The sequence below is a fragment of the Austrofundulus limnaeus genome, unplaced genomic scaffold (assembly GCF_001266775.1).
Source record: "Austrofundulus limnaeus strain Quisiro unplaced genomic scaffold, Austrofundulus_limnaeus-1.0 Scaffold17, whole genome shotgun sequence".
NCBI classification, from domain to species: domain Eukaryota; kingdom Metazoa; phylum Chordata; class Actinopteri; order Cyprinodontiformes; family Rivulidae; genus Austrofundulus; species Austrofundulus limnaeus.
Genome location: NW_013952419.1, coordinates 2,977,984 through 3,003,173, shown reverse-complemented (window position 1 = coordinate 3,003,173; position 25,190 = coordinate 2,977,984). Strand labels below are relative to the sequence as shown.

The 25,190-nt window shown below is 38.5% G+C and overlaps 3 protein-coding genes across 6 annotated transcripts; 1 reads left to right on the top strand and 2 right to left on the bottom strand.

Moving 5' to 3' along the window:
• Positions 1 to 940: 940 nt before the first annotated feature.
• On the bottom strand, positions 941 to 5,222 carry alg5 (ALG5 dolichyl-phosphate beta-glucosyltransferase). Its single transcript, XM_014003292.1, has 10 exons — positions 4,893 to 5,222; positions 4,371 to 4,539; positions 4,182 to 4,228; positions 3,912 to 3,980; positions 3,736 to 3,828; positions 3,530 to 3,643; positions 3,384 to 3,443; positions 3,150 to 3,301; positions 2,884 to 2,969; positions 941 to 2,638 (listed from the first exon to the last, which is right to left on the bottom strand). Exons 1-10 carry the CDS (start codon positions 4,953 to 4,955, stop codon positions 2,523 to 2,525), a joined length of 969 nt encoding a protein of 322 aa, XP_013858746.1. The 5' UTR covers positions 4,956 to 5,222; the 3' UTR covers positions 941 to 2,522.
• Positions 5,223 to 5,616: 394 nt separating this feature from the next.
• Positions 5,617 to 8,552, top strand: exosc8 (exosome component 8). Its single transcript, XM_014003291.1, has 11 exons — positions 5,617 to 5,684; positions 5,919 to 5,955; positions 6,052 to 6,115; positions 6,223 to 6,296; positions 6,505 to 6,550; positions 6,728 to 6,833; positions 6,912 to 6,957; positions 7,039 to 7,135; positions 7,307 to 7,427; positions 7,504 to 7,610; positions 7,734 to 8,552. The coding sequence occupies exons 1-11, from the start codon at positions 5,668 to 5,670 to the stop codon at positions 7,850 to 7,852; spliced, it is 834 nt and encodes a 277-aa protein (XP_013858745.1). The 5' UTR covers positions 5,617 to 5,667; the 3' UTR covers positions 7,853 to 8,552.
• Positions 8,553 to 8,637: 85 nt separating this feature from the next.
• Positions 8,638 to 23,293, bottom strand: supt20 (SPT20 homolog, SAGA complex component). Of its 4 annotated transcripts, none has more exons than XM_014003286.1 (23): positions 23,198 to 23,293; positions 22,999 to 23,034; positions 22,767 to 22,892; positions 22,086 to 22,212; positions 21,891 to 21,994; positions 21,556 to 21,672; positions 21,262 to 21,315; positions 20,165 to 20,304; positions 19,840 to 19,993; positions 17,864 to 17,920; positions 17,709 to 17,786; positions 16,894 to 17,063; positions 16,774 to 16,806; positions 16,547 to 16,661; positions 16,338 to 16,443; positions 15,855 to 16,016; positions 15,287 to 15,599; positions 15,082 to 15,197; positions 14,120 to 14,175; positions 13,461 to 13,571; positions 12,363 to 12,453; positions 11,634 to 11,722; positions 8,638 to 8,806 (listed from the first exon to the last, which is right to left on the bottom strand). In XM_014003286.1, exons 1-23 carry the CDS (start codon positions 23,198 to 23,200, stop codon positions 8,663 to 8,665), a joined length of 2,502 nt encoding a protein of 833 aa, XP_013858740.1. In that variant the 5' UTR covers positions 23,201 to 23,293; the 3' UTR covers positions 8,638 to 8,662. The 4 variants fall into 4 exon arrangements, with proteins under 4 accessions (XP_013858740.1, XP_013858742.1, XP_013858741.1 ...); XM_014003288.1 differs by having other exon boundaries at positions 13,461 to 13,535; XM_014003287.1 differs by having other exon boundaries at positions 15,082 to 15,194.
• Between the last annotated feature and the right edge of the window lie 1,897 nt (positions 23,294 to 25,190).

Sequence of the window (25,190 nt, the reverse complement as noted above, 5' to 3'; positions counted from 1 at the left end):
CCAAACAATCATCCTTAGTCCTGCTATTTCGGGACTTATAAACAATTCTCGTGTTGTAACATGAGTGTTGTTTGGTTGAGAAGACTGGATAAAAACGTTTGCTGTTTTTGTTCACTTGAAAGAAAAATGTTTTTTTGCACACTTAAAATAAGAAAATGCCATTAAAATATCAGTCTAATTTATTGTTAGCATTTTCCAGTGAGTTCAAAAGTTTAAAGATAGGAAATAAGGTTCGTACAACACAGTATGCTTTTAATTTTTAGCAGTTTCTTTGTGGTCTTTATTCTGAAGGGTCAAGCTCGGTGACTTCCGGTGTTGCGCTCTACGTAGGTATTGATGCAGGTCGGAGAAGCTCAGACAGACTCCAGCTCCTCCGGCAGCAGCCGCAGCCGGAGCGCCACACAGCCTCGGCGGCGTCAGCCTGGCTGGAACCGCAGCGCATGCCTGTAAGATCCCTCCGCCTTCCCCCACCTCCTCCTGGAACTTTCCCAGGATTTCAGGGATTTCTGATCAAGCGTGCGCGCGCGCCACCTGAGACGTGCACGCGCCCTCATTCATCGTCATAAAAAAAATAAAAATAAAAAAAACAGGAGAAAGATACACTTGCTTTCCTGTCCTGAATTTAGGACAAAATTCTGGTAAATGGCTGATTAGGTGTTTAATTTCAACAATAGGCCTATATTTATTATAATAAGTGAAAATGTTTTGTGTTATGAAGCGAATCAAGTCTGTTCGTCTTAGAATTATATTTTACATCATTGTTATGGAACATCAACAAATAAACTGTCCAACAACTTGTCACCATAAATAGTACAATGCACCTGTAGAGTAAAATAAAAATAAAAAAAGTTGAAAAAGAGACAACCACAGTTATATAAGATGTATTCCCCAACTTTCCTCATGGGGGATATCAACTTTTGTTTTCTTTCTTCTTCTTCCCTTTTTTTTTTAATCCACACGGATGTCTTTCTTCTTGCGGATGGATACAATCCTTTATCGGGAGTGCCGTGCCTGGTCCAGTTAATGACGCAGACTCGGCTGGCGACASAGAGTCTACAAGTTTGACATTTTCACAGTTTACAGCAACTGCTGTGAGTCCTAACCACCCTGCCACCMCAGTCAGGAAATACAATATAAATATATAAATAAAATAAAACAGGGCTATGCCCACCAGGTAAAGGATCAAGTCATAATCTGAATCAATATCTGTGGCATTAAATAAAGACTTTCCAAAGTGATGCTGCAATGAGCACACCATTGTTTTTTTTTTTAAAAGACACTTGTTTGCAGATCAGGTGGAGCTGATTTAACAAGAGTAGGAAAAACAACTAAAACAAACAGGAACACATCTCATCCTCTTTTTGTGACACAAAGCTGATTCCAGGGACAGGAAGCAAGAAACGCACAGCTGATGATGATTCACCCGCTTGTGTCTCTTGTCTGTTCCTGGAGGACAGGACACAAACAGGATGCACTCCCCAGGGGCTCCTTCAGGCTCCAGAGACATCATTTAGACCTCAGGCTCGTGTAAGAAAACATCACTRTTAGAGCTCATTTAGTGCCACCACAAAAACGCTGGCTGAGCTCGTCCCTGTTCTGTGCACAGAGGATGATTAAAAGACAAATATGGCGGTGAAACAAAGCAGTCCAGAAAATTTCAGGTTCCTTTTAAATCAAATAAGTTTGAAAAAGAGAAGCCATGCTTCATTTACGTCTTGAATTTTCCTCTGGGTAAAGCCAGAAACTTTAATTCTAACTAGTTGGAACGAGTTGAGTTGTAGTATGATGTCATGTCTCATCATGCAGTGTGTATGAAGATAAATGTAAAATAAAATTAACTCACTACATCCAAAATACAGAATTAATGCTGCTTTTGCACAATAGCTTATTTAGCTTAAATATATGACGTAATTATGGAACATAACAGCAGCAGTTTAAACTAAACAGAGATCAAGTCTTTTTAAATGAGAACACAAATCTGTTGCGTGCATTTGTCATGAGGTTTTCATCTACTTTTGTTTTGAAAAAAAGGCAACATTTCAATATTTTGTAATAAATCATGGAGAATAAGAAACTGCTCCAATCGGCTGTCTGCATCTGATAAATGGACCCCTACAGCTGTTACACCAGGTCACTGATGAAAAGTATGTATTTTATTTTGTTTCAAGTTTCTCAGCCCATCACTGTCGTGTTTCTTTGAAAACAAAAATCATATCCTTGTGAAAATAACAACGTAAGAGGATCAGTTCACCACAATCCTCATTTACAGCTGATCAGGCACAATATAACCCTCATCCTCCACCATCCATCCAGACATTATATGAGTTGTGGTGACAGAAATGTGTGTAACAGTAGCTATAAAAAGCCATTATTATCCACATAAAGGCAGGATGATGAGGAACTCAATAACAGTGTCATTGCTTCACTTCTTAAGAAATAAAAATAAAAAATAAAAATGGACAGAGTCAGAAATCCCTCGTCACTGAAAGTAGGGTCTTTTTTAACATCCCGTCTCTGATTGGCTAATCAGTCTTAAGAGGTGACTGCAGTTTCCAGGCTCCGGTGATGTAGCGCAGGCGAATGAGAATCAGGTCCCGCCCCATTTGCAGCCAGCTCCAGAACGGGACCAGCTTGGACCCTAAGGGGAACCAGAACACGAGCATTTCATTTTCAATTTCAGTCTTTTAAAAAAGACAAATTGGGGGAGGGGGAGGGGGGGGCAGCAGCAGTTTGTTGTGATTTACTGCTGAAGGGCCGCACAGTAAAACGTTTACAACAGCAGTTTCATGCAGACTTAACCAAAAAATAAAATAAAATAAAATGTTGATTAAAGAAAAAAAAAAAACCCTGCAGACACATACAGTGAAATGACATTTTACAAACCTTCTACTTCCGTCCAGTTAACTGCCACCTCTGCTATTGGGATTTTAAAACACTGAGCGATGTACAAGAGCTCCACATCAAAAGCCCTGAGAAGAAAGAAGAACGTGATCAGCTGATGTTCAGGAACTGGTTTCTCTTTCAGCTCAAAGAGCTTCCATCAGGTTTATTATTACTTTAAGAATGATACAGCACACTCAAATGATCATTACTACTGCTAATATATCAATAAAGCATCATTAACTTTTCTTGAAAGTATTTTTTTTTACCATCGCTCTACATGGAGGCAGGAGAAGGTCTTGAGCGCAGCTTCACGCGTGAACAGCTTGAAGCCACACTGTGTGTCCCGAATCCCCTTCACACAGAAGAACCACACCAGGAAGTGGAAGCCGTACATGAGGAATGTACGAAACATAGACCGCTACAAAAAGACACACAAGCTTTTATTAACAAAAACATTTTAAAACACCCCAAAAATATTGAGTTCATGACWAATATTAAACCTGAGCAACAGCTTCTTTCTCCAGGTGAGCTCTGGAACCACAGGAGATGGCCAAGTTCTCCTGCCATGACAGAGGACACGTTTTAGAGCAGTTCTGAAAGTCAACACACGAAACTGAACCACAGAAGCAGAAGAAAAAAAGCACACCGGTCCGGCGTTGAGGTTTTTGAGTCCGGCTTCTACTTTCTCCACGTCACAAAACTTTGTGGCTCCGTCAGCGTCTGCCATCAGGATGAGTTTCCCTCTGGAGCTCAGAGTTCCCTTTTAAAACCAGAGAGCAACAACAGAGTGTTAACATAATCAGCATAAAGTCGACTCCCCCAACCCCCTGCATCGGGACACTACAGCCTCACCATCCGTACGGCTCCACCTTTCCCTCTGTTCTTCACTAGTGTCAGCACTCGCACTTTATCTGCGCTGTACTTCTTGGTGTAGCGAAAAGCAACCTGGCACAACGACGGCATTCAAAGCAAACTTTGAGCAATGAGGGGAACTCATTAAAAAAATAAAATCAAAATAAAGTAATTACCTCTGTGGTTTTGTCTTTGCTGCCATCATCAACCACAATGACCTCATAAGTGAAAGAAGGGTTTTGTTTCTGCAATTAAATAATAAAAATAAAAAATGCACTCGTGATAAACGTTTGTGTRTCAATGCTGCCACCTAGTGATGAAACAGTAAAATGAACATTTAAGGATGGATGTTTCTCAGAAGATGCTTTCATGTTTATTATTTGTGCGTTATTGAGCTGGTGTTTAAAAATTACAAATATAATTTAATTTATAAATGTAATGGCTACCTGTTTGTTTTCCAAGAAATCCATGGCTTCATCCAGCATCACAGGCACTGAAATAAAACAAAGCACACATAAGTACTGTTCACATTGTTATGACACCTGATCAAACTGAATGATGGGATAAAAATTTGATTGGTTTTAAAAATTAGCAAAAGTTTCATGTGAAAAATGGAGAAATCTTGGTTCACACACTTCGGCGCTCCTCGTTGTAAGCAGGGACCACCACAGACAGATCCCTGGAGGAGGGATCGTGAAGGCTTGGGAAGAGCTGCTTCTCTCCTGAGGCTGTGAGGAAGTGTTTCTCTTTGTTGTGTCGTTTCACGTTCAGCATCCCTGCAGTCAGGTGTGCGATCATGAGCACCTGAAAAGTAAGTATTATAAAAATGTAACTCATCCAACTCCTGGTGGTGATGGAAGGTGATTATTTTACAGTTTAAAGAAGTTTTCTTTTCCAGTTTTATCAACTTGTTGTTTTGACAAATATATATATTTTAGCTGTATTAGCAAATTATAATAACGTATAAGCAAACATTTTCTCAGATATGTAATATTTAAAGTTTTATAAAAGGTATAAACATAAACTGCGGAGGGTTATATTTCTTTCATGGGAATGACATGGGTACAAAACTTTAAAATACTAATTAGCTCCTGTCTTCAAACTACTTGCTCAACTATACAGCAAATATGTTTTTTTACAAGCTTTATATTACTCACCACAATCAAACCAAGAACTGCCAATACTCCGAGAACTTGAATTATTTCCCAGAGAAGATCCATCCTTCATTAAATCGCTCTTYAGCCACTGACAGTGATCACCTTTCAGGTGGCTAGCTGAAATGCTAGCTTGTTTTTACCCTGGTTTGGCTTCGTATTTTCCAGCTAGCGCTCTGACTTCTCAGCATTTAAAAACAAGAAAYCAGATCGGGATAATGTGTAGACAAAAGAAGCGCTGCAAAGCTCTTATGTCTCCATCATTCACTGAGCTGTTCASTGAACTCCACTTCCAATCACCACTGCACACAACAGCGACGCGGAAGTCATCAAAAGATGATGATGTGTCGTAAAACAATAACTTCCGCTAAAAAGAGAAGGAACACGAAACTCCGTGGCAGTTTCCATTAAAAATACTGCCAYCTACTGGCCAGGAGTTTAGTGAGAATAACAGATTAAATTACCCTGTTAAACAGAGGTTAATCATATTCCGTAGAACTTCACTTGGTTTTACATGTAATCTAGATAATACTAGGTGTGTAATAAATAACATTTATCTCCTGTGAAAAATGTTAAATGTATTCACTATAAACACAAACGTGAACAAAATGTTAGCATTTGTTTAAATATTTAAACTAGAGCATATTTGGGGACTGAACAGTCCATATRCACATGGAATCGTCCTCAATGATGTCTCAATCTCATAACGAGAAGCGATATTTTTGCWAGYMAGTTTCCCCTGTCGGCCACCGTAGCACACGTGGGTGATCAAAACAACATGGCGGCTGGATTCAAGTAAGCTCGTTCAACCAAATGCACATTAATGACTACATATACGATTTTATTGCTGGCAAACTATAATTAATACAGTAGTAAATCGCTCTCGTGTCAATTTCTGTTAAGTTTGTTCGTATCATGAGTCTATTATGAGATTATTAGTTATTTAATTAGATCTTATTTCCTCTTTTGTTGCTTTGTGTTGGTTTTCGTTTGCAACTAAATTTGATTAATCTGTTTTGTTTCATGTAGGACTGCGGAGCCTTTGGAGTATCACAGGAGCTTCCTGGTTTGTTAATGAATCATTTGTCTTTCTGTAAYCCATTACTTTTTATGGTTTTATTTTAGATCAGTATTATTTACTCTGCGGACTTTCAATTTGCAGAAAGAAAACTGTAGACCTGATGGACGGGAGCTGTCTGAATTCAGAACCACGACACTGAATATTGGTGAGGAACAGTGATTATTTTGGTTCAGTGTCATAAATGTTTGTTTGTTTTTTCCCCCTGCAGTGCACGCTGTATTTTGTCATTCATTTTATTATTTTTTTGATCAGGGTCCATATCCACAGCAGATGGCTCAGCCCTGGTGAAGATGGGAAACACAACAATCATCTGTGGAGTCAAAGCGGTACTTTACCACCACAACAGTTCAAAMACCTGGTTGGATCTTTTATTGTAAMCTTTTTTTAACCCCAGTTAAAGAAATCCTACATTTCCAGTTTAGCCGATTATACTCAAGCATTTATTTAGCAACCATTTATTGATCCTGGGTTAATTATTAGCTTTATTAGTACTTTCGTATTTTCCTTTAAACATACTGATTTGTTTTTGTGCAGGAGCTGGCTAACCCTACTGTTGATGCACCTGGTAAAGGTTACATTGGTAAGCACGGTGCAAAAGTCTTAAGTGCTTATTTAAAACAAGTCACATCCTCGTCTTTGTTATGCAACAAACAGTTTCTCGGATTTGTGGTACCTTTTGATTGTAGCCTCTAAACGTTAAGATGATTCGGGTTGTACTGCAGCAACAAATGCAGACTCTAACTCTGTTTTTTTGAAGTGCCCAACGTGGACCTGCCACCTCTGTGTTCATCCCGCTTCCGGCCGGGTCCACCTGGAGAACAGGCCCAGGCTGCCAGCCAGTTCATTGCAGATGTTATAGAAAGGTCCGACAAAAATTTTAACAGGTTTTTGTAGTTTTTAACATGCCGTGTGCTCACTTCTAATATGTGTGTGTGTTGCAGCTCTGAGGTGMTCAAGACAGAAGACTTGTGCGTCGACAGAGGAAAGGTTAATTTATACCCGAGTAGATAAATGATGGCTGTGATTGGTGGAAATGTTGGGTCTGAACTCAGCTGATGCTCGTTGCAGCTCTGCTGGGTCCTCTACTGTGACATCATGTGTCTGGACTACGACGGGAACATTCTGGATGCTTCTGTCATCGCTCTGTTGGCTGCCCTGAGAAACAGTACGTCCTTCACTTCAACTAAAGAGGGGAAAAACAAAATTATTCACCTTCCTTTTAATATGTAGGGATTTCGTTTTAACAATAGACATTGTGTTTTTGTTTTTTAAACTTGGAGCAGTTATCTTAAAATTTAATCAGTCTTTAAATGGAGCTTTATTTGCTTCCTAAAAGCTCGACTCCCAGAGGTCAGCATCAACACAGAGACGTGTACGCCAGAGGTGAATTTTGAAAAGAGACGCAGACTTCGTATTCATAAACATCCAGTCGGCACCTCTTTTTGTGTCTTTGACGAGTAAGTTTGCCTCTTTTGGTGAAGTTCTGCATTGTCGTTGGTTAAATCCGCCTAATTGGACTTTGTCGTTGTGCAGTTCTGTACTTATTGTCGACCCGACAGCCGAGGAGGAGAGTCTATCAACTGCACGGCTCACTGTGGTGACGGATGAGGACGATCGACTCTGCTCGCTACACAAACCAGGTTAGAAGCAGCAAATAGTTCTCTGTAGTTTCCTGCGATGTAGAAGCTTTAAACAACTCTGAGGATGAAAGAAAGTAGGAAAAAACGCAGCCAGTAACTGTATCTCTTGTGAAATGTCTCCAGGTGGATCGTCTCTGTCAGGAGAGAAGCTRCAGGAGTGCATCAACCTAGCAACAACACGACAGAGAGAGATCCAGAAGCTCATCGAGAAAGTCACACACAGCTTGAAAACAGAAAAATAACAACACACAGACAAAAGCTTTTATCTAAAAGTTGTATTTTCCACTGTCAATATATATTCTTTTTTTAAACAATAAAACTGCTGACAAAGACGGCTTTAAAAAAGTATTTTTTTCAGTGTCCAGAAATGTCTCACACTCGGCTGAAGTCATGTAAGAATATGCTCATGGGTCCTGGACTTATTAAAAGGTAACACCTTTCCAAAATATGCTGTACAAAAGCAAACTGTCTTGCATGTTGATTTCCAGTCCTTGTGTGAGCCCTGTGTGCCCGAACTGCTAACAGGAGAGGCTTCCAACGGACTGAGAGGTAGAGAGCTGCCCCCAGGCGATACTCCAGGTTTGCATTTTCACACGGAGGATTTGGTGTCGGTAAGCCCAGCTAGGATCTGTGCTTAAAGGGCAGTTTCTACCGGAGTCGACACGGCAGCCTCATGTAAAATGCTCTGAGAATCGTGACCCTCTCGATCCACGGGGCCACCGCAGAGACGAAAAGTCATCCTAAAAGTAGAAATGTGTTGCCGTGGAAGCTCGTTACCTACAAGACCCGTCGTCGTCTCGATCATCTCAAAAAATATCACTAAGATTCTGTGAGCTTAGTGCTCCCTGTTGTAAAAACCTGATCCTCCACAGTGGACATCGTTTTGGTTTTCCAAAACCTCTGAGAACCAATACATACAAATTCATCAGCTAGAAAAAAAAAGTCTTTTTTTTGTGTCTGCTTTTCTCCAAACTGAGGCAGACAAAAAGCACAGTATAGATCATATTTATGTCCTCGTGTAGCTGGGAAGGGGCTTTAGTGTGGTCAGTCTGTTATGACTTAGAGAGAGGCTGAGGTGTGCTCCTCTTCCTCTTACTTCTTGGTTGACTGGCGGTATGCTGCCGTGGTGCTCCCCCCGGAGGAGCTGCTGCTCCCATAGCCATTCGCTGCTGCATTTGGTGCTGCAAGAATTGCAACTGTGCAATAAAAACAAGGATAAAACATATTAGATTTTCACCAAAGTACTCCAATCAGTTAACATCTTGCATGGTTAATATTACAGATGCTGGACTTCCTCACTGAAATGGGAATCAAATTACATCCTCAGAATACTTTGTGCCACAGTGGTGTGGGTTAGTGAAACCGAACTAAAGGCTGATATGTACAACATACAAGAAGGGTTTGCAGAGAAATATAGGAAAGATGTTAATGGTTTGCAGAGGGGAGGGAGAGGAGGTGTTGGGGAGTGAGGCAGGATGCAGTCAAGCAGCACCAGTGTTGTCTGGAGACAAATTATTGGCTGAGATCCCAGCAAAAAAATACGAAAAACAACAAACATGCAGCTTAGGAACCGTGCTTTCGGCTCAGAGAGGAAGTCAACAATTTTAAAAGGAAAAAAAAATTCATGCCTGCAGTGGAACAGCCTATCATTTCTTTCATGATGCAACCAGGAAACCTTCAACAGGACAGAGCCAATGAAAATATTTACCATCCTATGGCTAAGATCTGTGTAAAACATGCCTGCCTCCCAGTTTGACACACTGTTAGTTGCTGCCTTTGAAAGTGCCGAAAGCTTTGGTGCTGCTAGGAGCGCTGGAGCTACTGTGGTCTTCATCAAAAAAAAAAAAAAAAAAATCAACTAACAAAACATACAACACATGAACTGGTGTGGCTCCTGAATAGGAAAATATGTGGTAAAGTCAGATTTAGATGAAAATTAAAAATTCGATTACACTTTTAAATAATCAAAATAATTGGGTATTTTAAGTGGGGCTGTGTGGAGTTACCAGTATTTTACATGCAGTACATAGCAATCAGTGTGATCCCTGTTTGAAAAATGAGGAAGGATTTCTTAGAGGAATAAATCTGCTTGTGAGTCATGGTGAATAATGACTTTTTCACCATATGAAACGCCCCAAATTCATAAACGTCAAAACAGTTTGAGTAAACGCTAAATTAAAGATCTTAATGCACAACTTTGTTTTTTGCAAAAATTTGATTGTGACCTCCATCAGACAATTGGTCTATGTATATATGTCTACGTTCTGCATTAATAAAAATCTTCTCATCTTTTCAGAAAYGCATATCATCTTCAAACAACCTGCAAAATAATGTGGCACAGCTGATCACTGACGAGATTAACTACACAATGCAACACTCGTGTAGTCTAGAAAAGTAAACCCAATATAAAAACACTAAATACAGTGTTTACTCAAACCTGTATGAAGTTCTTAAGTTTGACTTGTTTTATATTGTCATTTTACTCTTAAAGGGATCCATGATTAGTTTTAACATTAAACTTTATTTAATAAACATATTTTAACTGTAAAATAAAGACTGTAAAAATACTGTAGGATGGTCAGTTTTTATCATTTTTAAACTAAAAGTTTAAAAGTATATTACAGGGCCATTTTATTTACACACAAAGCATTCTGGGTAAATGATGACATGGATAGGGCCTTGGTGCGAGGCTGCTAGCGAGCTATATCCACCCTGAAGGTTAATCTTGGACAATATCTGATGATCGACTCTTTTAAATGAAACCAGAGAGCGTTGACAGAGAGGAGAAGGTAGAAATGACTCAGTCTGTAACTGAAAATATGGATGGAGGACCTCAGTTTAGCTTGTTTGTCGCGCTAGCGCAGAGCTAATACATACTGTATAAGGCTATATAGCGTTGGCATTAGCGCGAAGGCTAACAGGCTAAGCTGAGGTTCTTCTTCCATGAAGCAGCTCTGTTGTCCTCCATCCATATTTTCAGTTACAGCTGAGTCATTTCTACCTTCTCCTCTCTGTCAACGCCATACATGTCAACTTGTACGGATTGTCCGTAAGTTATAAGGATTTTACGTCATTTTGCAGGTATACGGACGTATAGAGCAATCTCACGGATTTTTTCAAGTCATACGGATTTTTTTCAAAACCTCATTTTCAAATTCATCTAACATGCCAGAGCTTGTAGGATGATTTAAAAAGCATTAAATAACATCAAATAGCCTTCTTCCAACCTGTTCTGCCTCTAGAAATAAGTTTTGAACTTTCTCTGCTCTCCTCTCCTCCTGCTACGCAGCGGGTGCTTTCTTGTGCGCAACTGACACCCCCCCCGCCCCCTGCCCCCAAGTGCGAGTTGTACGGATTTTTAGCAAAAATTACGGATTTTTGAGGCTTTTTATACTGGTAAACGTCCGAAGAGGTTGACATGTATGCAACGCTCTCTGGTTTCATTTAAAAGAGCCAATCGTCAGATATTGTCCAAGATTAACCTTCAGGGTGGATATAGTTCGCTAGCAGCCTTGCACCAAGGCCCTATCCATGTCATAATTTACCCAGAATGCTTTGTGTGTAAATAAAATGGCCCCGTCCGTGTAATATATTTTTAAACTTTTAGTTTAACAATTATAAAAACTAAACATCCTACAGTATTTTTACAGTCTTTATTTTACAGTTAAAATATATGTTTATCAAATAAAGTCTAATGTTACAACTAATCATGGATCCCTTTAAACAGTTCTTGCTAGGTAGCTATTAGCATAGCTTTCCCGTAAGGATTTCTCCCTGATTCACCAAACTAAGATCAGTATGATTGCTCACTTAAAAAAGACTGTCTTAAATTTTAATATATTTCTAAAATCGATTCTCAGTTTATTATATTTTAAAATCTATGCTGTAGAATTTAAAGTGTGATTTGCATTTACTACAAATACAAAAATTGGAAGAAAACACCTTAATATTTAGGAAATTTGGCATAATACACATAATCGTGTACATCATAAGTGTACATGAATGTTAATGTTGCTGTATTACTTGGATCTGTGGCTGGTGCTGCTGCTGAAGCCTTGGAGAAGGCAGCGGGGGCCCAGACCCGTCCAGCCCACAGCCCAACTGGGACAGCACTAAGGGGAGGGAAGGAGGGAGGAAGGGAGCCTCAGGGGGAAGGATGTGACGGCAAGAGGGACACAAGCAGAAGGAGGAATGGCGTGACGGATGAGGAGCAAATAAGCAGAAGAGGAGAACGTTGATCAGGACGAAGGGGGAGAACGGGAGGTTTCRGGAAAGGTAAAACCACACAGCAAGACAAAACAAAAGAAGACAAAAACATAAACAGTGTAGGAATAGTCCGAAAATTATGGACAAAAAGCACAAATGAGAAAAGTTGTGAAGGAACAGGGGGAGGAATTTAAGCACAGAGGGTAAAGAAAAAGGGTGGGGGCAAAAACAAAAACAGAAAAGAAAAATAGAGAATGTAGCAGAGAAGAGGAGGAAAGTTGAGTCTCTCCTGTCAGTTGTTAAATGTCCCTTTGAGAAGAACAATAGCTAACTTTAACAAAATGATCATGTTTAGTTACAGACTCAGAAATTATGAAAAGTTTGTACAATAGTGAATACATAAGTGAATCTCATCTTATTAGTGGTAGTCAGTGAGATGATGTCACTTTGTGAGAAAGCAGATTAAAGGAGTGAATGAAAAACTAAATGTTCAGAGGAATAAATGTGTGGCTGTAATGTGGATTTTGACATAAGTGTGGATCATACCTGCTGCCTGTGGAGACATGAAGCCTCCCACCCCGAGGTTGATGACAGCAGTTTGCTGGTTTCCTAAACTTTGATCTGACCCTTGGTCACTCTGAAAAAGAWGTCACAAAGTAACACAAGACAACAACAGGACCACACACTGAGTCAAATATGTGCTGAATGAAAACACACTGCTGTTGGACTTTTCCCTTTAATTATTCAACTTGTTTTTATGTAAGACTGAGCCAGTTAGGTCATTTAAATACTTTCAGATTCTGGTTCTAAAGCTGTGCTGCTTTTCAATACGTTTCAGTCATCTGTTTTTTATTTTTTTTGTTTGTTTGTTTTTTTTTTTGGATCAGTTTCTTTTTCTAAATATTTCTTTTCTTTAGTGAATCTGACCTGGGACAATGATCAGCCATAAAATTAAAGCAACTGGATTAATGAGTGGACTGAATGGACCAAAAGCTGCTCAGAAAAACAAACAAACAAAAAGTTTAGACCCAGTTATTACAGACTCCAATCTCCAATAAAATGCAAAATGCACAGGATCAAGTTTCAAACATGATGCTAAGTTTATAATTTGCTACAATAACTGAAATTTTAACATGTGCAACTAAAAGTCTTCTTGTTTCAACATTTTAAAAGTTACAGTTGATTTGCTCAGCTCACTTTTTCTATGACATAATAAGACCATTTTGTAGTTAAAAATAGTTACAAATGTGCATGTGCGAAGCAGCCACGCTCACATTTTTGATGATCTAAACACTGGAACCCAAACAAATTCAACTGGTCAACTTACACTGTTATACAGACCTGATGTATTTGCACTAAACTGATTTGTGTTAAATTTTACTTTAAGATCATAGATAAGAATTTTCATACATTTCTTTAAGCTAGAAAAGTTTTTTTTAACCTGTTAAATCTGCTCAATGGCRTTTCCAGCTAAAGCTCTTTGTTTATATTCAATAACCTGTGACCTGGAAAAGTTAGGTTCCACTATGTGCATGCACAAAAAACTACTAAATAGTCTATTTTCAAATTAAAAAAATTAAAATCTAAAACTATTTTCTTCTGAGTGTAGTCTTTAATGCATGAAGTTGCAAGTGAGTGCCTCACCGTCTCCCCCTGCTGTTGAGGACTGGATGTGGCTGACTGACTCTGTTGAGGGGAGAACTGGGACAGCTGCTGCTGCTGCAGAGAGTTAAAAATGTAAGGACCAGTGGGGATCTGCAGATAAACAGCATGGACATACCAAGGAACACAAAGTGAGGGAGTAAAACACAAGGAGGTGAGGATGAACAGAGGGTAGGAGGAAGGGAGGAGGAAAAGACATTATGTACATATAATGGGAAGAAGAGAAGGAAAGAAACAGGAGAGTTAAAAGGAGCTGATCATGGATTTCTTTCACTACCAGACAATCAGAACTACCAAAAAGTTTAAAATGAATATTCTTAGTAAAAGCTCCAGCTACTCTCAGATTTATTTGTTTACTTCTGTGACTATTTCACTTTCAAAAGCTTATGCTGCATGTAGAGAATAACGTTACAATGAATAGTTACATTCAAGTCAGGCATCAGCTAGAAACGATCCCTGCAAGTGCTTTTACAATTAGTGCTCAATGCATTGGCTATGTAATGAGGTGAACGAGTGAATGATGTATTAGAAAACTGAAACTGTGCTCTTAATTTAAACATCATGTGGTAGCACTGCTAAATACAAAACAGACTCTTTATACCAGACAAATACTAAGAGCATGCTCTTTAACAGAGGCGTACCTGTAGTAGGTTTAGTGGTCTTAACCCAGCACTGCTGTTTAGACCAAAGGGGCTCCCTGCAACACAAAAGAGTTACATAAACCCCACATCATAATGAAAAACTTAACACAGAAACTTGTGACTTCTTTTACTTGAATGGTAGATATATTGTTTCTTCTTGTAGGCTCAAACTCGAGGTTTTAGACGTTTCTGAAGGTTTTCCACGTAAGACATCATTTTTATTTGGCTTGGGTGGTATGACAGTATTGTGGTTTTGAAATACGGTGACGGTATTTAAAAATTATGACTGTATATTAACCCTTTGGAGCCTAGTCATATAACTTTTTTAAAATTCTGTTTCAATTTGTGTAAAAGTAGAGACTTCAAACTATACACCAGTTTTTAAATAGTTTTGATAGGTTAAATAAAACCGGAGTTAAGATAAATAGTATACACAACTTTTTTTCCCCTGAACATGACCACTCTATTTGTTGCAGTGGCAGGCAGAAGGAAACATGGTACTCTCATGGGAAACAAACAGCTCAATCCCCCATTGGTCTTATCTTTCTCTTGAGCTGAAAAAACATATAGGTCCGTGACCTCCTTTCTGACAGAGGCCAAAAAATTTTGAAAGGTGTCAAAAAAAAAAATCTACAGGAAGAAAAAAATTAAAAAGATGTGAAGTTGAATAAAGTTCGGCGGCAAGAGCAGGAGAAACAACACAGATCATACATCCCTCACATGCTGCTCCGTCCTGCTGCAGTAATATGATCTAAGGTGTCGGTATGAAAAAAAAATCAATACAGCCCAACCCTAATAATGATGCAATTAAAACAGACCAAAAAAACAGAAAAAAAGTGTGACACATCTAAGTTATTTTGGTGTAGTCTCTTAAATTTTACTGATTTTGGCAATCCTAAAACGTAAGAAGGATGCCAAACATCAGTTCTTGTTTCGTACAAAATCAATCCAGAAAGATTTACCTGTCTGAGCTGCAGACTGCATGGTGGGCATCAACCCCGCAGAAGGCAGGATTCCACTCAGGTTCAGCCCCGGACCCAGCATGGGGCTGGAACCACTCATTAAAGTTTGAGGACTGCTGCAGAACAGAAACAAATCACCATGAAATAAAAAAAGCATATTACTAAAAAGTGACATGGTGCTATCAGAGATGATCTCTTTTCGTACCAAACAGAGCTGACCACATTGATGAAGTTCAGTCCTGGTGCGTTGGCCATGACCTGCGTCGAGCTGGTCCCTGTGGTGATGGATGTAACCATGGTGGGCAGGGGGATGGTCATGACAGGAAGGGGCTGGCTTAGAGCCAGCTGCTGCTGGGGGAAAGGTGTGAGGAGCGGAGGCTGCGATTGGCTTTGAACCATGGCGGGATCCGACGGGGTCGGGGTCAACGAGAGGGGAGTAGAGAGGGAGTCGGTGGGATGCGGGGTTGAGCATGGCGTGTTGGTGGGCGTGGGAGTAGAAGGCTTGGGGGTTCCCGATCCTAAGAAGTGGAAAGTTGGTCAAAACAAGCTCTGAGCTTCTCTGGAACTATAAATGCTCATTTTGTGACATCCCTAAAGCTTTATGCTCATTTCCATGTTTTTCCATATTTCAACACCTGGACTCTTGTCAGGGTAATTCATCAGCAGTTGTCTCCCCAAAAAAACCAACATCTGGAGAACTTGGAAGCTGACAGTAAAGACAGTCCAACGGCTCCTTGTAAGCCCAAGAGTTAGTCAGACTTGGCTGTACTCACTCTGTGTGGATCCCATTGGGGAAAGGGAGGCAGGCGACAGCAGGCCCATCTGGCCCAGCTCCATGGAGTGCTTCCTGTTCAGAGACTGGCTTTTGGCTGGAGGCGGCGGCGGCGTAGGACACTTAAGTAGACCACTGGTAGTTTGTGAACTATATGGATTACCTGAAATAATATTTAAAACGGTCATAATTATGCAGTGTTAGATCAAAGAACCGTGGATGTAAACCCCTTAAGGACAAATGTACTTGGTATCTTTGTGTATGTGTATTTGTGTATGAGGATATCGTACCGTCTGTTTTGTTAACAAAAAACACTCACTCTTTCTTTGCCAAACTTACCCACTACATAAAACCTAAATGTTATTTTTTCAATTTGAAAACCTTTGCTGCAGCTTAGAAACCAGAGTCTTTGTAACTTTTTTTCTTTCTGCAACTCTGCAGCATTAGTGACTCATTTGAAACCATTGCACTTCTTAAACTGTACCTGAGGAACTGCTGCCCGATCCAGAAGGCAGTTTAATGGGAGGAGGCCGATGTCTCACTCCTTTTCCCAATACAGACGTCTGCACGAGTGGAGACGCACCATCACCCTGCAGACGACACCACAGCAAACCACAATAAAGACATTCATTAATCTCATGGCAGCTGAATCTGTTTTAACCAAGCTGAAGAACTAGGTAGACAGGWACTTACCTCATCTTTGCTGGGGGAGGGACTCAGGCAGTGCCCCACACTGCCTGAGTGGTGGGACATCTTGACCTCACACTTTACATCTCTCTCATACACTTCTTTGTACTGAGTAAGAAACCTATGAAACAGATGAAAAAGGCACATCATGCTTTCTTAACGGACTGCAAACATRTACATTAAAAACAGCTGAAAAATATCAGCATGTGAACAAAAGGCCAAAAATGACTCACCTCTCTGCGTCTATCTTTGACCCAATGAGGAAACTAAATACAATAAAGGAGAGAAAAACAAATTTAAAGCAGTGCTTTAAGCTCCATCAGGAATGGTAAATTAGTCTTGATGGTTCTTACGGCGGATGTATGAGCTTTAGGTCTGCTCCGTCCTCCTCTGCTCTTCTGTCTTTCGCACAGCAGATCTTCCCGTACACCAGCGGGTCTCCCATTGACTGGATGATGGAAACCTTCGTCTTTTGAGCTTGGCCTCCCACTTCGCACTCGAACGTGTAGTCATCTATAACTTCCTACACAAACAAAAGAAACTAGCTGTTTTTTTCACCCCCGAAATATCAAGCTAGTAAATAAACACATCATCCTCCACCATCCTRCTCTGTGGAACCCAGTGAGAAGGTTAAGTTTTTAAATTTATGTTCAAATTTAATAAAAGAAAACAAAAGGGAAGGTTAGAGTTTGAAAACTGCTGTTTTTGCCTTAAAAAGGTAACAAATGTATAATAAGAATTCAGGCTCAGTTTAGTATCACTGTTTTGAGAACTTGACTGTTTTAGTACWGAGAATTTTAGGGATCAACATCTGTATATTATTTCTACTTCAGTGCCTTTCCAAAAAGATGAAGTATGTTGAAATTATGAGGAAAAAAATCAGAAACAATGTGCCTGACATGGTTTATAGACAATCCACTTGGGTCTTTTATTCAGAATAGTRGAAGCAGGTGTGAAATTTAAACTGTTCCACATTTTTCTGCAGTTTGTAGTTCATTTCTCTATCTGTTCACTTTTATGTACATTAAAACGTCATTTTGAAAGTAGCAAATCAAAGAATTCACTTACTTTCTATCGGATTATTGCATATTTCTTTGAAAAATTTATTTCTGACAGCAATCACTGATCTGTACCCTCAGGGGTGTAAGCTGGCTCCTACCAAACCCACCTCAGCAGGCCAGATCACAGTAGTGGGCTGAGAGTCTTCCAGCTGCAAAGATTTCTCAACAACAGCATACTTTTCCACCTAGAGAGAAATGGCAGAAGGGTTTGCTACGTGTCACGTTCGAACAGCCAGACTACAAAATATTTAGTTTTACTTACATCAATCTCCTTTGGTACAGTTAGTTGGCAGTTGTTCTGCTTCCACATGTCGACACACTGGAAAGGTTGTAAGGATGAYAGGGAAGGAGGGAAAAAGGGGATTAAAAAAGCAATCAAGTGAACAAAAATACAAAACATTTTCTAATAAGACATCCCTTTGTTTTAGGGCTGTGAAATTAATCGGATTAACTCTGATTAATTTTAGTGCTGCATGGGCATAGATTAAAAATCTTAATCATGATTAAAATTTACATTCACTTTGCTGTAGGTTTGTATATTGCAATGCACTCAGTGCATGCCAGGTCATGTTTGTAAATGAGAAGTGGTTTTCAAACAGTTAATCTGGATAAATAAAGGTTAAATAAATAAGATAATAAAAAAAAAAAACTCCACGTGTAACACATTATGTACAGTTTTTTTCTTTTTGTCTTCTTATGGCTTATTTTATTTTATTTATTTATGTTTTGCTGACAACTGTGACCTTAGTATCTATCTTTCAGTCCTCATGTAGTACTCATTGGGAATAAAAATCTTTGAATTCCTGATTTAACCTCATTATTCTGCACAAAATTTAACTGACTCAACTATGGCTACGTTCACACTGCAGGTCTTAATGCTCAGTTCCGATTTTTTGAAAAAATCTGATCTTTTTGTGTGAACGTTCACATTACATTTTAAATGTGACCTGTATCAGACCCGTGTGTGAACGCTACACAGCACTGATGTGACACGCATGCGCAGTAAAAGACGTGACGTCTCATCAGCCGGCTTGTTTGTTTACAGAGCTAGCATGGATGCTACATTTTGCGCATCAAATCTGAAGTTGTTGTTTAATCAGAGCCGATTAAATAATTATCTGACATGCTTCTTTAGTGTTTATATCTGAACCTGCTTCTGACCAGGATGCTTCAGTGAAGCTTTTTTTTTTTAACGAAACTACGAGCTGGAAAAAAGTATCGACCGAGTAGCTAACTTTAGGATCGATACTCTCCGCGACCCAGGCTGGACATCATTATTATCATACTATCTACGCGGAAAATGAAAAGTAAAAAGATGAAACAACTGGACTTGTGTTTTGGAGCTGTAAACACATGGAGCTACAGATTTAAACAGCGAGACTTGAGGTTAGTGTCTTATCGGTCCTTCAGCCCCTCCTCCTGATGAAAAAGTCAGATGAATGTGACATGAGCGCTCACACTGCAGTCACTTTGAAAACATCAGATATGTATCCGATTTAAAACCACATACTGAAACGGCCTGGGTCGGATTTGAAAAAATCGGATTTGTCTCGTTCAGACTGTCATAAAAAAATCGGATGAGTCAGATGGGTCAAAAAAAATCGGATTTGGGTCGAATTTGCCTGCAGTGTGAATGTTGGAGCATTTTTAGGTCCTGTTTTATATTTTAAAAATCATGTCTAAGAATCAATTTTGTTTTCTAAATAAAAACATTAAAAACTAATTAATAACTCAAGTAATTAATTTTATCAATATGCAATAGAAATGTATATTAAATTTAAGATTAATCATGATTAATTCACAGCTACTTTGGGATTAATCAGATTAAAAATATTAATCATTTCACAGCCCTACTTTGTTTATATTTTTATTTAATTTGGAAAAACTTCACAGATAGGCCTGTCACAATAAGAAATAAATCAATTTATCGCATGATAAATGAAAAGGTCGATCATTTTCATTTGGCTGCTTGTTTTCTTTGTGTCTCCCTCTTTTCTAACCATTATTTTACAAAGCCAGAGGAAGGTAGTCATTTTACGGCTTCAGTAGCTTTTGTTGTGTTATATTAAAGTGGTCTCCTAAAAATGTTATCGTTTATCGCAATAATTTCTGAGACAATTTATCATCTAGCAAAATTTGTGATTGTGACRGGTTTATTCACAGGCTTATCATGACTGGCGGCTCAACACTTTGGCGTTTACAAACTTTTAGCCCCGTGTGTGAATGTTGACTACTTACGTTTCCAACCTTTGAGATCTTGAGGTCTACAGGTGCAGGCTTCCTCTCCTTCCTCCTCTGTAGGTAGTCGTAAAGTCGTAGCTGTGGTGGCACAGGCAGATGCGACAACTCCTGCTGCCTGTTCAGTGCAGCTTGAGAGTTTCTCTTAAAACACCTAAAATGCAAACAAACAAGCATGTGTTGGATAAACAGTTTGCTTAATTTCCCTTTTTTTTAAACACTCAACACCAAGCTTCTCTTTTAATGTTTTCCATTTCCATAAAAAAAAATAGTATGACTAAACTTAAACTGAGCTCAGGCCAACAGTGACGAGCACATTCAGTACCGTTTCATGGAGTGAGTGTTCATTTTCTGTTTGTTGTAGAGCAGGCGGTTGGCTGTGCAAGTAACAGAAATGGAGGGGTCCAGGCACAGAGGTTCAGCTGTAGCCAAAATCAACTGACTCTCCAGCTGCAATTTGTCATCCTGGAGCAATGAAGAAAAGGAGAAAAAACATCGAAATGAGTCCCAAAATGACTCGGATAAAAAAACAACTTAGACTTAGGAAAAACTAGTTCTGAATGAATCTAGATAACTCTGCTCTGAGTTAACGCATGACTGACTGAAGGGAATGTAGACGAGGATGTTTTAATGTTTTTATTTCTCACAAGGATCAAAAATACAATGAAAAGATGTGAGGACATTAAATCCTAACCTGCACATTTATGCAGAAAAAAATATATAAAACATAAATATATACTGTCCTAAAAACAAATGTTGCATGCAATGTTATTCTATTTTTTTTTTTGTAATATGTAACTTAAAAATTCTTGCATGGCATAAACTGAGTATTGTACAAATAATATAATTGAAACATTTACATTTTAACTGAACACATCAATCTAAACGAGCAGCCCAAAAATAACTTTAACTCTGACAGGAAGGAGATTCACAAACATCTGTACAACTTCAGGAGCTAAGGATCCACAGCAGTTATTCCGTTGAGAAACCCTCAGTTTCACAGCAATTGAAAACCTCGAACCAACAATAAAAGCTGCCATAACAAGCTTCACTTTGCAGAACTGACCATAACAGCACAAATAAAACAAACTAAAGCATGTTACAAAAAAGTCAGTAAGTAAAACAAGCTGAATAATCTTAGTATGCTAATTGTGGAATTCTGTGCCAACTTTTGCATTTATATAGATATATAAATAAACTGTGTTCAGTGTGATGGTATTTAGTCAGAAATTAGTTTTTAAATGTGTATTTTATTTTACTGACAACTGAGCATTAAAATAAAAATAATTGAAACTGATTAGAGAGCATGCATGTAAGAAAAAGCAGCTGTGTGTAAATGATGTGCAGCACAGTAAGCAGCAGAACTGTTCTTAAATTATCCAACCATTTAGGATTTATTTGATACTGAACATAATACTTTACCTGTGTCCACTTGTGGTGGTCACTGGTCATGGCATGGACGTCACAGATTAGCGTCTGCAGAGCAAACATGTTTTTTTTTTTTTTTTCAATTATTTCTTGGATAATAAAATGAATGAATGAAACAAAAACACATTCAAAATGAAGGCAGGTGCTCAGCCACAATGCAAATAGTCCAAAAAGAAAGAAAAAAGGCTTGAATGCTGCAGGACTTCAGTTTTGGCTCATTTATTAACTCCCAGTAGTTTAACACCTTATCAAGCACTTAATTATATCATCCCACTCTGCATACTTTACCTGCATGGTTGGCCGTAGCAGGACGTGCCTGCTCTGATAGGTGGGAATCTTGGTATTACCAGCTTGCCTGTAGTCTCTTACTTCTACTATTACACAGCCACAGTGGAAGATGTTCACCTGACACACAATATATAGAATACATCAACAACCAAATGGTTATAAATACCAAATTACAAAGCAAAACACAAATAGTTATTTTACTATAAAGAACTAAAACTGTAAGGATTGTTCTCATCATGAGCCACACATTGATATAAATAATGAAAAACTTTGTGAATACTTTGCCCTTTATGTCCACTATGTTACTACAGACGAAGGTCACTTTAGAAACATACTTGTGATTTCTCCAACAGATCCACGAGAATGGGAGGTAACTCCTCAGCATCCAGGTACTCCAGAAGCTCTCTTTCTTCATAYGGCAGACGGATGGTTTCAGAATCTAGACAGAAACACAAGCAGAAACTTTACAGATGAGACAACTGTGTGAAACGGACGAGAGAAACAAAACGATGGTGTTTAACTGCTGTTACCAGATCCATTTTTGCCCCTGAGCATTAACGAATAGCCTTCATTCCCAGGGTACAAGTTGACAACCAGACACGACAGAGACTCCTGAGACACCAGCTTCTCCAGTAGATTCACATTTCTCCTCAAATTCTTCAGAAAGACATAACAAACGTAGCTCTTTATAACTTGAGCCCATCATTTAGGCACAACATTGTAMAACAAAATGCAATCTTGAAAAGTGTAAAACAAGCTATTTCTTCATTAATTATCATAACAAATGAAATGTTTYAATAGAGTGATAAATGATTTGTGCGTGAATAAAAATCAGCAAAAATACCAGTCCTGTCACACAACACAATTGCCTAAGCACATGTAATTAAACTGCAATATTTTTGAATAATCATTTGACATATTTTTATTAAAGTTTAATAAATGATGTGACAAAAAAAGTCACATTTCTAAAGTATTTTTACTATTAGTAGTTTTGCTTGTTTACTCTGAGAYATTTAACCTTCAACATTTAGCTGCCCAATTCAATGAAGACATTATGGAATTGCAATTATGGAGCTTTTTAAAAGCTCTAAAAGCTGATTAGAAAACAACCGTGCTATAAAATGATCAATTATTTGTGTAACCATTGAACAATCAGTAGTTCAAGTAAAAAAATAATTTGTAGATAAGATCAAAGCTGAAAGAGAACCAACCTTTAACTCTGGTTCTTTTTCACATTCTTCAATATACAGCTCATAGAGTTTCTGATACAAACTCTTCCTCCCGCCAGATGAAATTCTTCTTTTGGCTGGTCGTTGTCGAGCACTTTCAACAATGTACTGTGCGACAATTAAAAAACGATGGGGGGTGTTATGGGTGTAACTCATCTTGCAACACACTCAATATGTTACTAACATGTTATTCTACAAAGACAAAAGATTTTACCTCAGCTCGATCCAATGCATATTCCAAAACTTGTTGCTTTGGGGCAGAAAAACAAAACTGATTACTCAAATATAAAGATAATCTAACAAAGAACAGATTATGCTTGGGTTTTCTCTGACATGGATTAATTTATAGAGTTATTTCTGTACAAATAAGCTAAATAGTTGAAGGTGAATAAACTAGAAGATAGTTTATTTACCATTGTGGTCCACTGCCAGCTGCAAGGCGAGTGACAGTATAAGATGCTGTCCTTTCTGCCCCACACTGTCACCTTCTTACAGTGACCATTCACACCCTGCACAACAAAACACAGCAGATACACTCAAGCAGCTGGACAAAATAAACTTACGTGACAAAATTAAAAAAGAAAAATACACTCAGGAGTGTCTGGCAGGTTGATTAGACAACGCTGATGGCAAATAGTGTGGCTGGCAATCAATCATATGCCACAAACAAACAACTATTAGAACTAACAAGCCAAATGTTTTATCCAAGTTGTTCCATCCTTTATTCGTGATTAAAATTGGCCTAAATACACACAGAAACTATACCGGTGTCAAGAAATTTGTGCAAACGTGCCGAATGAAACTCTAATGTGTGAGCTCAGTTCAGAGAGAGGCTTAAACAGCAACAAGCTCGGTGATGTCTGACCGTGAAGGCTAACGCAGCTAACCATCTCGAGTGGGGAAAGCTGGAAGTTCAAGCTACATTGTTGCGGTCCTACGTCGTCCGGGACACGACCAGACACAGCGACGTCAGTCTCAACAAACTGCTCCCACTTGCCTTCGAGGTTGCATAGCGGTCGACAGTTGTCCCGACGCAAGGAAACAAAATGAAATTGAAATATCAGTGTCTTCATTGAAAAAAAGTCGGAGCAGCAGCCATTTTCTTCCAGTGTGACAACAACAGCTAAACTTCCGGTTTGAGCGGGGGTGGGCGGAGCCACGCCGAGCCGCAACTTTTCGACGGATCGATATTTGATAAATCGTATAGAAATTACTTTTCTGTAAAAGTCGTTCTTTAAATTGCCTCACTAATAATAATAATAATAATAATAATAATAATAATAATAATAATAATAATAATAATAATAATAATAATAATAATAATAATAATAATAATAATAATAATAATAATAATAATAATATACTCTTACTTGTAAATATTTAATCCGTTTCATAACTCTGCAAGCGTGTATATTGTTTAGGCTTTATGACCACGAACGGTGCAGTAATAAATAAACCACTGTACAGTTTTCCATTGTGAAATACATGGTTTTCTTTTATTTTTGTGACATGAGAATTGCGCATTGTAATCAGTTTGGAAACAAAGTAGTACAGAATGAAAAAAAAGCACAGAAGATAATAGATTTGCTGATATTAAACTGTAATCAATAAGCAACATGTAACCCAGTGACAAGATGCACAATGTTAATCTTAATTCGACCCAAACACTGACTCCAATATGTTTTTCCTGATTTTATTTTTATTTTCTTTAATATTAAGGCTAAAAAAGCATAGAAAGTAGGTATATTCTTTACATTTTTTTGTGTGTGTTCACATTTTGGGTAAGAATATATCATTCAGAAAGTGACAGCTGCTGTTTGAATGTTTTGCACCAGTTGCAGTTTTTACTTTCATTATTTTTTTAGGAAACCAAGGGCACATCTGAAAACATTTTTTTTTTGAAAACAATAGACAGGGAATGGACAACATTTTCACATTTGCTTTTATTGTTGACATTGTTTTTTTTCCCCATGATATAGCTATTTAATGTTTGTTTTGCTGCAATTTTCTCCTTACATTCTCATTCACTYATGAGCACATTGGTGGCATTTGTGGCTGTAATTATCAGTACATTTTCTCTTTGAWCAACTAAAATCATTTACTTGCCTCTTTGGTCCTTATGAGTGAAATTCCACAGGAGCTCAGTAGGGGGAGAAGCAGGACAGCAGATTCATCAGGAGCCGAGAGGTGAGTAGAGCTTCTAAAAGCATATTGGGCAACTATGAACAGCAGTTTGCTCTAAAATCTTCTAGAAATTGAGACAAACATTTAAGTTTGAAGAGTTGAGTTTCCCCTTTTTTATGTGACATAAATGTCCAAAAGCATCACAGAAAAGATGTACTTTTATTTGCTGTACTTTGTGTGAGGATCTTCTAGCATCACTAGGATCACCCCTCTTGAACAGTT

Excerpts from the sequence above, each read along its gene's own strand:
- alg5 (XM_014003292.1), bottom strand. The coding sequence starts at position 4,955 with ATGGATCTTCTCTGGGAAATAATTCAAGTTCTCGGAGTATTGGCAGTT. Across the intron at positions 4,540-4,892 it reads CAGTTCTTGGTTTGATTGTG|GTGCTCATGATCGCACACCT; the intron begins GTGAGTAATATA and ends CTTACTTTTCAG. Across the intron at positions 3,444-3,529 it reads AAAACCTCAACGCCGGACCG|GAGAACTTGGCCATCTCCTG; the intron begins GTGTGCTTTTTT and ends CTGTCATGGCAG.